Consider the following 13,492-nt stretch of genomic DNA (forward strand, 5'->3'; position numbering starts at 1 on the left):
AGAGGGTTACCTAATATTGTACTTTATAGAAAAACCAAGATCCTTCATTAAGTAAAAATATGTGTAGTTATACTATATTTCTAATCAGTTATGTTATATTATTATCAATTATACATACATTTTTGCTAAACATAAAAATTGTTTATTGTCCCATCATGCGTGGACCATGGCTAAGGTAAGATGGGACATAGGTCCTTATTCATAACAAATACAATTAATTTCATATCATATAGGTGATTAAATGTTATTCAATCTTAAAACCTTTGTTTTTATTTATTGTATATAAAATATAAATACACTAAACACATACATTTGATGTACATTAACATTTAAAAATTAACATTTATCGGGAAAATGCTAGTTATAGTATGGAGTTTCATATCTAATGTCTAAATGATAATACCTTTGGTTATATTTGCTTATAAAACATTTACTTTAGTATACTAGGTATATTCATACAACATTATAAACATAAAGCCGAATTTAAAACATTAAAAAAAAAAATACAATAACATGGGACATGGTTCATCTTGCCCCGAATAGTGATATTTTAACTTAACGTGTTTATTATTTTTAAAATAAGGATAAACGCTACCTAAAGTCACATTAATCGAAACCTAACAAGACTAGCCATTAAAAGTTATACGAAAGTAATTAAGAATAAACAATTATTTAATTGCTTATTCATTATTTGATGTTCTCAAAATATTACGTCGCATATTGCCGTTAAATTCAAAGCACCCGTACAGTATCACTTGATATTAAATAATATTATTATAGTTTTCGACATACAACGATGTACCATCTTACCTCTAGACCTCATCCTAGTGTCTTACCCAGGTTCCCCTGTACGGGGTTAAGGACTTCTATTAGGTACTTTAAATCTCAAGATGTATACGCGCACTTATGCGTTTGAAAATACAAGAAATATGCACTTAAAATATGGTCTAAAAAATGAATTCGATGTTCATCGTTTGGTATAAATATATGATAAACAACAATGTCTTAGCGAGTTAACAATATTATATTTGTAAAAAGTTGATTGAATAAAAACTATATTTCTTTCTTCGTTTTCAACATCATAATTTAAACATGTCAAAAGTATAGGTAACAAAAATTCTTAGCGGTCGTGCACGATAATCTTTTATCACAGACAACTAAAGTTAATTACCTACACGTGTTGCGCGTATAATATAGGTACGTGTGTCGGTGTTATGCGTGGTCTTGTCATATCGGCCGATACGATCACGGAATATTGAAATTATTATTTTTATACCGACAATTTTCCAAATGCGTTATCGTGTGTCCAAACTTGTTCGACACTAACTCTGCTAAATTGAAAAAAAAATTGCAAAATATGTTCTAAATAATTGTATTGATCTAGGTATTATAGGTACTCAAAAATGCATTTATAATAATATGCAGTACCTAATGACAATAATAGGTGTAAGCAAAATACAATTTTAAATATAATACCTACCTACTTATATTATAGTTATAGATATCCATTATTATGAAATATAAGATAAGATCACTTAGATAAATTGTTCTGCTACCGTCCTAGACAAATATGAAAAAATAAATAGTAGTCCTCAGTCCAAATAATAACTATAATAACATAGGTTAAAATATAACACAAATAATACACAGTATAATGTTATTAATTAATCTATGCTAAAAACTAATAAGCACAATTTAAGATCTTTAATTGTGCTAATAAGTAATTACTTTGCTGTTAAGTACTAATTATTGCCCTGAATTCGCCATAAATACAATAGCCTGTACAGCAGTGTACTTATAGAAGACACAACGGGAGTTAAGGGGTGTTTAGATACATTTTGATAACTAGAAAATAATAACAAAATAAATTTAAACATTTCTAAATTGATTATTTTTCTGTTCTATTAACCCATGCTTAATGAAAACTTGAAATAAAATATAAAAATGTCATGTTAATAAAAATGCAATATAATAATGTTGATACTATAGTAGTTACTAATTATTTTATTTATTAACAATTAAAATGTTATACTTAATTATTTCTCAAGAATAATTTTGGACAGTAGGTCAGTGTACATCAGTGTACTCGGAAACTATTCAAAAATTGCCGATCAAGTTTATGCAGACTAGCAGACTTCATTGCTGCGCAATCGATTTGTAAATTGTTTGTGCATTTTAAAATACTCATAGCCTGCTTTAAAATTAAAATCTAAAAATAACCCAACGAGGTTCACTAGATAATATTTTTACTTTTAAATTTTATTATAGGTCAATTCACTTTTATATTATACAAACCTGACTACCTGAGTTAAATGGATTATTCAGAACGTACAATTTGCCATGTGCTTGTAAGACGGAGATAGCTGCGCATGCAGATTTGGCATTCTCTTAAATATAATTTTCAATTTAAACAGGAAAGGCTTGAAAATGTAATGCAAAGTACCTCATAAGTTGTTCTTACTTAGGCAACTTAAAATCTCTAAAATATAAGCGCACAGTACTTTTTATAGACAATTAAATTAAGTGCGATATTTAAGCAAAATAAAACATTTTTAGTTATTTTGTCGTAATTAAAAAACTTCTTTGACAAGTTAAATTTACTTAATAACACTAGGTATTGATTAGTTTCAGATGGGTTGTAAATTGAATTAGGTTAGTTTTTCGTAATAAAAAAAAGTAGGTTACTTATCTCACACATAGGTAATAGAGTTTAGTCATGATTTTACATGTTAAACTGAGAGTTCAAAGTATTGACTATCTGAAAAGATATCAATTTACATGAGATTGATGTGAAGAAAGAAGAAAAAGAAAAAGAGAATCAGACAACTATATGAAAAATGTATTAAGAAATTAATTTTATATAGTATTATCTGCAGGATTGAATATTTTTTTAAAATAATAATTGAAACGTCAAAGTAGTTCAAATCTAATACCTATATCTTATTTTTCCATATTAATCTTAAAATAGACCAAGTGGATAATCTACAACAAATTGTAATTTTCAAAATGTAATCTACGAAAAACAATAATTATAACTGAAGAGAATGCCAGCAGCATATGTTGTCCATGTCTTACACGTGCGTAACATACAAAAATTACATTCGGTTTTTTTATTTTAAATACTACTTTGAATTAATCCATTAGCAAACATAAAGTAAACGTAGTGACAACATTGTTTATTTTATATTTTGATACTTTAAATTTAAAACGTGTGAAAAAATTGTAAAATATTATACTTTACAAATGCTCATAATATAATTAAAATAAAAATATTAAAAAAGCATCTCTAACAAAGTAAAGCTTATAATTGATACCTTAAGTTTGATAATAGGTAAATTCGCACTAATATTAAAACTAATGAAGGCACGAAGCTGAATATAAATATGCTATGTCATAAACTTGTTAGATGGCAGATGTAGACAACAAAATATGCTAATGTGGCATCCAGTTAACATTTAAAAAATATATTTTACTTAAAAGTTAACTATAAAAATTACAAGTAAAAGTTGATATAATGATGATATGTATAGTAAAATGGAACACAAATTGCGTTATAAAAGGATTTAAAAGAACATAAAGTTTACTAACCAATAAGATCCAATAACATGATTTGTAATTAGATAAACTTCATAAACAATTGATGTTAAATATTTTATTAGAAATTGTTTTTTTCAATTATTGACACTGACAGTAGAATAAATAATCAATAATCAAATCTAAATTCTTTGTAAGTTGGATCGAATGATTGTACCCTGATGAAACCATCCTCTCCACCAGTACTGAAACTTTCACCATCTGGATGGAACGCTAAAGAATTTATTGGACCGAAATGACCTTTAACTCTTGCAAATTCTTCTTCAAAAATTACATGAAAGAATCGGGCGTCAAATTTTCCTGCTTGTGCTGCTGTTGTTGTTACATCCATAGCATCTTGACCACCACCCAATACCACCTTAAAAAAACAAGCAATATTGAATTTTCAATGTAATATATTGACAAATTCATAAAATATATACTAACATGATCATATGTAGGTGAAAGTGAAGCACTGTTGACAGGTCGTTCAGTCACATAAACTTTGTGGACCGATAAATCATCAACATCAAATAATTTTGATGTTTTGTCTTTTGATGCAGTAACGAACATAGTACCTTGTCGGTTCTTTTGCATGTCGTTGATTGATCCTTGGTGGTCTTTAACAGATTCTATGCTTTTTCCTGTCTATAATATACATAATTAGTAAATACTATACACACCTAAATACAGGAAAGTCAAAATAACTCAAAAACCTCAAAACTTTGATTTTTTGTTTCTCTTCTATTGAAGTTAAGCAAGTTATAATATAGTGATATAAGAGGATGCTACACAGCCATCTGTTGTCTTCGTCTTACAAGTATGTAACATAACAAATTTACGCTCAGGAAAATGCGTTTAGTTTTAAAAATAAAGTGAATCAACTTATTATGAAACTTGATGGTAAGTACATTATCTGTTTGTATGCGGGTTTTTTACGATAGTTAAATTTTTTAGTAAGTTATGCGTATATAATATAGCGTAAATTAAAAATGCTCATAACTCACTTAAAACCCGAATTATCGTAAAAAACCCACATACAAACACATAATAGGTAAATTCACTCTAGTTTTTAAACTAACCAAGTTAAACGTGAACTGCCGATCATAAATTTGCTATGATAAGCACTTGTAAAACCAAGACACCAAATATCTGTGTAGCATCTTCTTAAGAAAAACGTACGGTTATTCCCCTTAAAATTCGAGTTATTGAGACCTGATTGTATAATATAGCGGTTCCAAACCCATGGGCCACGGGCAATGTGGTACTGGGCCGCGGACAAGGGTCAGCAAATTTTAATTAGCATCAACATCAAGATTTTTAAATGATTTTATACACGTCTATATTTCTTTTATCATCTTATTTGTGCGTGTTTATATTTTATACCTGTATATTAGGTAAGTGGGCCTCAAAGTTTTTTTTTACATAATTAGTGGTCTACATAACTAATAAGGTTGAGAACCGCAGGTATAAAATACATAATATACATTTATTTCCTATAGAATATAGATTATACATACTCTCAAATCCCATTGAGTAATGGCACCATCTTCATGTCCAGTAATGATTGTATGGTCTAATGTACCCCAAATTAAAGAGGTCACTTTAGAATCTGGTACAGTCATTCTCAAAATTGGGGCGCTGCTTTCTATAACGTAATGATTAATAATTAAATAGGTATAATAAATACATTTAAATAAGTAAAATAGAGACATTTTTCTAGTGTTCATACTTAACACCAATTCCTGCATGTTACAGTCTACACATAACTTACAATAATTGTTTTACAATAAACCATTGAATTAGTTTGAGTAAATCTTTGAATTCAGAACTTGCAATTCAAAATAAAAATCTTAGTTATTTATTTTAATTTGTTGAGTCCAAATGTTGTATCTTAGATTGGTAAAAACAATAACTAGAATAACTTACTAATAACTAATAACAATAACTTACTAAAAGATTCGTCATCTCGAGCATCAACTATAAAAATTTCACAATCTTGTTTCATAGCCTGATCTGTTGAGTAGCTGGCGAGATCAGCTGAGTAGCTGAATGAGCATGTACGCACAGCCGAATTACTACTAATATTACCGATCTCCACGCCTGCAAAAACATTTTAAAATTATTCACCTACTTTTGAGCTATTAAATGAAGGTTCAATATCATTACCAGTAGCAACATCCCAAAGCCTTAAGGTGTTGTCAGCAGCACCGGACAAAAATTTAGTGGTTTTCCAATCGACGTCAATACACCATACAGCTCCAGTATGGCCTATGTACGTCCCCAGACGCTCTCCGTTCAATGAATACCAAACGTTTGGAGTTACGTCCTTAGCAGACGAGAACAATAAATCACCTTCTCTGTTGTATTTAATTTGAGTAATGGCACGCTCGTGCCCTTGTAACATTAAAGGTTTCTGTAAAACAAAATAAAAAAAAAAACATAATTAAAATGTTTAAAATAAATTCCTCTTTAAAGACAGTTCAAGTAAAAACAATAACCGCCGACCGGTGACTTACCATATTGAACAGGTGAGAGGATAGTTTAAAGTTTTTTACTTAAAATTAAAATATCGTGTACCGTGATTGAATTCTACCCGGAAAGTGTGTTCACCACAATTGTTATCAGTTATCGCGTTTCATATTTACGGTGAGCTTTGAAGGCGCTTTTAATAAACAAATTAAAAACTAAATTGTTTCCAAAGACAATAAAGATATTGTTGGCCCCTGCGCGCTATCTTTACGACAACCGTTCAGTGTTACCATGACAAATTTTCCTAGATTTGAAATATATGAAATAATATATTCTGTGATTTAATTTTTAAAGATCATTGGCGCGATCTAGTGGTTTGCCTCATCCCCATGAACTAAAATAGTACCCACTGAACAGAAAAATTGTCCGGAGGACAATTTGATCCGATGGGGACAGTTTGACCAGCTCATAAAATTACATTATTTGATAAAACGGATCAAAATGTCCCCGGAAGACAATTTGATCCGGTGGGGACAATTTGATCCACTTGGAACATTTTATTTTTGTACAAAAAGGATTAAAATTATACGTACCTACTTAATAATATTATAAATATAATATAAAATATCCTTAGTTGAAAACCATCCCCACTCAGAATCGTTTTTCGAATACAATGATATTATATCATTGAATTCAAATGTAATACCAATACAGTGGTCAGTGACCCACTTGTAACCGACTGTACAGCACAGTGACATCCACTTGGGTACCAATTTTTTTTATCTTTCGTATAGTGTGCGTTTGCGCGCACAATAATCGTTAAACTATGATCGCACATTCGCACGACGTTCCGAATGGGATGTTAAAACTGTATAGTATAGTGTATAGAGAGTGGATCCACAATCTGTGGTCAGTCTTTTTTTTATGTTTAGTTGACGAAATAATAATCCATACGTATGTACCTACCAATATAAAAAAAATCAATGTTTGTCTGTCTGTCCTTTATGCATTCCTATAAACGGCTGGACCGATTTTGATGAATTTTTTTGTTTATTTGAGTAGTTCCTGGGATGATTTAGATCCAGTATAGATTCACAATATTGTATCCGGTAGGCCCAACCCGGGGAGGTGCTCAAACGGAGATTTTGGGATTTACGATGGAAATTTTTGTTTATAAATGGTTGCTATTGGTTAAAATTATAATAATTACAATTAATGCAATAAGCCTGCAGGCGCAGTGGCACTTCTATGTATTTTAGTACAGAATTTTTTTGAAGTTCGAACCACTACGTTTTTGGTGGACCAACTTTTTACGTTGTTTTTTTCTTATTTTTACTTTTTTCTGTTTTCTTTTTTAACAATACATACGAATGTTTGGTTTTTTTTAATTCATCGGTTTTTAGTACGGTTAGGTTAGGTTAGGATTTTGATTGTACTAATCCGCCGTAGGTTGAATTAAGTAAAAACGACAAACTTGGTATAATATCGCAGGGGCGGACTGGCTATTTTTGGTTCGTGGTGCAAAATTAATTAGAGGCCAGTATATTAGATTCTGAGCGAAGCGATGAATGTATTGATTTTACAATGATGTGTGTTTTTTTTTAGATTCTGAGCGAAGCGATGAATGTATTGATTCTACAATGATGTGTGTTTTTTTTTTAATTTTTTTTTTTATTTTTGTGTCTGTCATCACCTTTTAGGACAGTAAAAGTGCTTGGATTTTCTTCAATAGTAACTTTTCTGATAGGAAAGTGAATCTAGTTGGTACTTTGGGGGGTCAAAAGTAAAAATTTCCCAGTAGTTTTCAAAAGCGACGTGAAAAACAAAAGAAAAATTAAGGAAAAACGGGAATTTTTACGCAAAATCTGTTTTCGAGAAAATCGATTTTGGTTTTTGGTGTAACTCTAAAACAAATGACCGTAGGGACATGAAATTTTGACTGAATGTTTATATTAGCATTTTCTATACACCATAAAATTTTGAAAATATTTTGACTCTTTTTGAGCTGTTTACGGCCATTGTCAGTTTTCAATTTTTTTAGTTTTTTTTTCTATAAATATCAATAAAATTTTATCTGTTGAGTAAAAAAGCTTGAAAATTTAATAGAAGGCTCCTAGGTTATTGTTTCAAAGGCAGATGAAAAAAATTAAAAATCCTTAGTCACAGTTTTTAATTATAAGCATTTAAAGTTCAAATTTTGACAAAATACGGAAAAATCACGAAAAATAGCAAATTATTTTGATGAGAATTCATAAAAATTTTTCTTTTTAAATCTAAGATTTGAAAATGTAATATAAGATTACTCATAAGTTTGTCTACCTTTATCAAAAAAAAAATGTCTAGAAGAAACTTAAATTAAATTTTTATGAGCGTCTGAAATTTATATTTTTACAACATTTGATATTTACTCGATTTCTCATGTAACAATTTTCTTATTTTATTGTAATTAAAAAACGAATGACTGTAGATACTTGAAAATTTCACTGAATGTTTATATTAGCATTTTCTATACACCATAAAATGTTGAAAATATTTTGACTCTTTTTGAGCTGTTTACGGACATTGTCAGTTTTCAATTTTTTTAGTTTTTTTTTTCTATAAATATCAATAAATTTTTATTTGTTGGGTAAAAAAGCGTGAAAATTTAATATAAGGCTCCTGATATATCGTTCTAATAGCAGTTGAAAAATATTAAAAAAACATAGGCACAATTTTTTTTTATAAGCATTTAAAGTTCAAATTTTGACAACATTTATCAAATTTATAATTTATATTATGTGGTTAAAAGTTTATAAATTTTTAACGTTTATGGCTAAGAATTGAAAATTTAAAACAAGGCTCCACGTAAATAGGTTATATATAAATTACTTTATTCACAATAATATCATCAAATATACTTGGTAAAATCATAGGCTGACTGACCGTTTTCGCTCAGAATCGTTTTTCTTATACAATGATATTATATCATTGAATTCAAATTTAACACCATCCATTACAGTGACCCACTTGTAACCTACTGTACAGCAGAGCGACATCCACTTTTTTTTTTCTTAAAATCACTAAAATCAAGAAAGAGTTAAATTTAAGAAAGGCCTCAACAGTGATAATCGGGGCCCGAATCATAAATACGAATGGGGGCCCGGGGTACTGCATAGGTTTGTAGTACCCTGGACCAGTCCTAGATCTGTTTCACCAGCCCCCCACCACCATATTGAAATCTCAGATATTTTTTGTATTAAAAATTAGCATGCAATTAGTATGAATTGGCTAGACTCTTATCATAGTTTGCATAACACTATTTAATGAAAAATAATCAATAATTTTTGAGGGGGCATTTGAAACGTTTCACCAGCCCCCCCCCCCCAAGATTGAAAAAAAAGATTTTCCGGATTTACGCCCAAAAGGAGTTGAACAATCACAATTTTTTTCTTGACAACGCCGGGTTATTTAGATAATATAATAATATACTATTGATATAATATATTGCATTTAATTTAAAATTGCGAGGCCTTTGGCCACATATGTTTTAATTACCGATCGATCGATACAAAACAGAATAAATCGAAATAATATCGATATTGTTTATATTGACGAACTACGCACAACACACCCACATGCATATTAATCGATAGATATTTTAAATCAAAATCCAGAACAATACCTTTTGATTTTCAGAATCAAAATCGAAATTATACAAAAATTTCGTGAAAACAATATTAATAGAATACTAATAAACCAAATTACAAATCACAAAAAATAAAAAATATATACATGCTACCTCAAAAATCATTCTGGATCATTCTGGGCTTATTATTTTGAATAGTTTTTTCTGTTTAAGATTCTGGACATTTTAATTTGAAATATTTAATGTGTGTTCCTACTGTATAATTTTTTCTTAATTTATTTTTTGTTTTCTAAAATTAATTTGCCTGCGGGCTCCCATACCTCACTTTCAATTTTTTTTTCTCAACTCTAGTTGATTTTTTTGTATTGATACTTTTAAACATTGATAACTTGGTGCCCTCTGTATTATCATTCTTTAATGAGCTAATTATTGTGAATAGTTTTTTCTGTTTAAGAATCTTTTGCTTTTTTAAATATGAGTTCCTACTGTATAATTTTTTCTAAATAATTATTATTGGTTATCTAAAATGAATTTGCCTACGGGCGCCCCCACAACTCCTTTTCAATTTTTTTTTTATGTATTTAGCTTTAGGTAATTAATTTGAATACAGTATTTAAACATCGACTAGACTTTTTTAATGTATCTATAAAAACGGGGTCTCTGTCCAGCTGTGGTGAAAGCACAGGGCCCGGGGCGAGAGCCCCACTCGCCCTGCCCCAGGGACGGCCCTGACAATATAATATGTGACAGTAACAAGCCTGTAGAGTATATTGTGAATTCAATACATTATGTAAAATAATGGTAATAAACGGAAACTAAAACTGTAAGCAACTTATAGTTTGTTTTTTGAATACTATTAACACTTCCATAGTAATATTGTTTCATATTTTTAAAACGACGGGTTTGCAGGCTTTTATATTGTTTTATTCGACGTCCGCAACCACACGTTTCCGCGAACAAAGAAAACTCTCTCTCTCTCTCGAAAAAAACACTAAAAATGTCGTCTTTCCGGCCCGGAACTACGTGTACACCGGAAAGTCCTAGTTCCCAAATACTAACCCCTCCATGGCTCCGCTAGAAATCCCGTCCACGCCAGATGGCATGCGCAGCCATATAAGTGCGGTACACGGGACACATCGTGTGCGTCCTACCTATCATTAGTATACACTATTTCCTACCTGAACATCGCTGTATATACCACTCGCCGTTCGCTCACGTCGTAATATAGCGCGTTACACGGTCGTCTGGCTTTGGATTTTAATTAAACACACGACGTGCTCTCTCATGCGTGTGCATGTGTAAAACGTCGGGCAATTATGTTATTGGTATTCATTACCTACCGCGGCCGTGCGTTGTTTGATGTTCACTGGACGAAAACGCGAATGGCAGAGGCGAACAGACGTTGCCATAGGGACCGCCGCGAGTTTTCCGGATAAACAATAAAAAAATTAAAAAAAAAAAAAACAGTCGCCGACGGCGGTCGAGGAGGGGGCCCCCGGGCTCGATCGAGTTCAGCAGCAGCAGCAGCAGCAGCAGCAGCAGCAGCAGCAGCAGCAGCTCTTGTACACGTCCTCGGCTGCACCACTCGAGGGAGGCCTGTCGGAGGAATGCGACTGTCCGGGTTCAGGTACACCCTGGTGCTGGTCGTCCAGCTGGCGCTGCTCGCCGTCGACCTGTTGTTCAACACGTTCATCCACCGGTACCTGGCCAACACGGGCATTTCCATTTTGCTCTTCGTGTGAGAATGTTTAGGAGAAACGGATTCAGAGCTCAATTATTAATCGACTGTGATTTCGTGTGTTTTATCGCAATACTATTATTTTAGGCTCCAGGACATCGGTCAGCTGGTCGCCATCGCCGTGTTGCTCATCACGTTCTTCCAGACCAACATATTTCAGGTGACACAATCGAATAATAAAATAATATATTATTAACAGGGCTGGGAATTTGATTGAGAAACCCAACAAATGTTTTCATGCCCTAAAAATGCAATGTTATGCGCTTACATTTCTTGTATTTCAAACAAGTATTTAAATTGATAAAAGTTGTTCGGCCTATCAGGACAACACAATTTCAACTATCCAACGCATGGATTTTCACGTCGTAGTCTAAAAAAAGCAAAATAGAAATTTAAGACTTTATTTTGATTTTTGATTCAAGAAGAACACATGAAACGAACGTACCAATATGTTATAGTAAAACGAGCAAATATAGCTTTGGAAAACAATATATGCAAACACTGCATCCATTAACTATTTCAAAGTGCATCGAAATCCCAGCCCTATAGGTAATTATTGTGTTACCTACTCGAAAGAGCACGTGGAACGCGTTACGATGGATTTGTGGTTCCCCCAGGCCGGTTTCATTGTGCTGCTGTTCAACGAGTTCCGGTCGACCATCATCACCGGCGTCGGTTATTTCATACTAACCCTATTCGTGCAGGTGTGGACTCTTACGAACCGTTTCAAGGGCCAGGTGTATTTCTACTGGCCGGACGGGCTTTACGTGTTTTTTGTCCTGCACAAGTTCAGTAAGTGTGTATTACTTAACGATATTTTGGTCCAATCCGTATCACAAAAATTCCAATTTGCGTGTTTGACACAAATTTTTGATTAGAATCTACGCATTTTTCGAAAAGCTTAAAACCGTACGATCGGATAATATTTGGCCCACATAGTAGAGTGTTCACTGAAAACGTTGCCTAATGTCTATACTGACCATACTTGTCTGTATAGTGAACTTTATGTTTTTCTCAACATAAAATCAGTCTAAATCACAACTAGGTGCCTATTTTGTCTTACCGGATTCATTTAAGTTGAAAAATTATAAATTACAAACGGTGTATTAAACATCAGTACCTATCTAGTTTTATAATAAATAAACATTTTTTTTTTTTTATGGATGATGTGAACATGTGGTATATTCCGGTTAATGGGACTAGGTACCACAAAAAATGATTATAGGTGCCAAGATTACCTAAATTTTTTCACATATACATATTATTATGGATTACACTTATATTGTATAAGACTTCCATTTTTTTTTATAATTTATTAATATCATTCAGTAGAAATAATTTATAAATTATTTCAGTGTTTTGGAAGTTTCCAGTAATTCATAACTACAAGTATAACTTTAAATTCAATTTTAAAAAAAGAATTATACTTTTAATTTTATAGTTAGCAGTAAACGGTTATAAATCAAATTTGATACATGTATAAATAAACATTGGTAACTACTAACATATGGACAATAGCACATATTTTAGAATATAGAGTTAGAGTTGTAGGTATATAATACAATTTAAGATGATAATTGTCGTATAGAATAAATGCTGATATCTTAGTAGTCATGCTATCCCGGAAGTACCTGTATATATTGTAACTTAAAATGTAATAGGTAAATAATATTATTATGAATTAAAAATAACATTTATTTAACATTATGATTACAGCTTCATGTTTGCATTACTACTTGTACAAAAGAACAGCCCTATGTATATCAGATCCCAAATTTTACACCGATGAATGGATAAACCATCGTATAAATCAAGAATCAGATCAGAGAAGTCCGAAGTATTGATGAATGATGAAATTTTATGAGTGTAGTATATTGTTAAGATAGGAAATCAACAATAAATTATGATACAATATTGATCATAAACGGTTGGCAACTAATCAAAATCACATCAATTTACTCATATGGTAATAACTTTTAATTATAAATTGTATTATTGCTGCCAATCACCAATGTCATAGGCATAGACATATACATTTATATGTATAATATGGTCATAGGTCAGATTAAGAAATAATGAAAAAA

At 31.3% G+C, this 13,492-nt stretch overlaps 2 protein-coding genes across 2 annotated transcripts; one reads left to right on the forward strand and one right to left on the reverse strand.

The window, feature by feature from the left end:
* Window positions 1-3,637: 3,637 nt before the first annotated feature.
* Window positions 3,638-6,251, reverse strand: LOC132939292 (eukaryotic translation initiation factor 3 subunit I-like). The gene is made up of 6 exons (XM_061006379.1): window positions 6,093-6,251; window positions 5,743-5,989; window positions 5,527-5,676; window positions 5,094-5,221; window positions 4,021-4,221; window positions 3,638-3,952 (listed from the first exon to the last, which is right to left on the reverse strand). The coding sequence occupies exons 1-6, from the start codon at window positions 6,093-6,095 to the stop codon at window positions 3,704-3,706; spliced, it is 978 nt and encodes a 325-aa protein (XP_060862362.1). The 5' UTR covers window positions 6,096-6,251; the 3' UTR covers window positions 3,638-3,703.
* A 4,579-nt stretch (window positions 6,252-10,830) lies between these two features.
* On the forward strand, window positions 10,831-13,360 carry LOC132938567 (transmembrane protein 138). Its single transcript, XM_061005488.1, has 4 exons — window positions 10,831-11,408; window positions 11,496-11,568; window positions 12,026-12,200; window positions 13,125-13,360. The coding sequence occupies exons 1-4, from the start codon at window positions 11,278-11,280 to the stop codon at window positions 13,250-13,252; spliced, it is 507 nt and encodes a 168-aa protein (XP_060861471.1). The 5' UTR covers window positions 10,831-11,277; the 3' UTR covers window positions 13,253-13,360.
* The last annotated feature ends 132 nt before the right edge of the window (window positions 13,361-13,492 follow it).

The sequence above is a fragment of the Metopolophium dirhodum genome, chromosome 2, assembly GCF_019925205.1.
Source record: "Metopolophium dirhodum isolate CAU chromosome 2, ASM1992520v1, whole genome shotgun sequence".
In the NCBI taxonomy this organism is placed as follows: Eukaryota; Metazoa; Arthropoda; class Insecta; order Hemiptera; family Aphididae; genus Metopolophium; species Metopolophium dirhodum.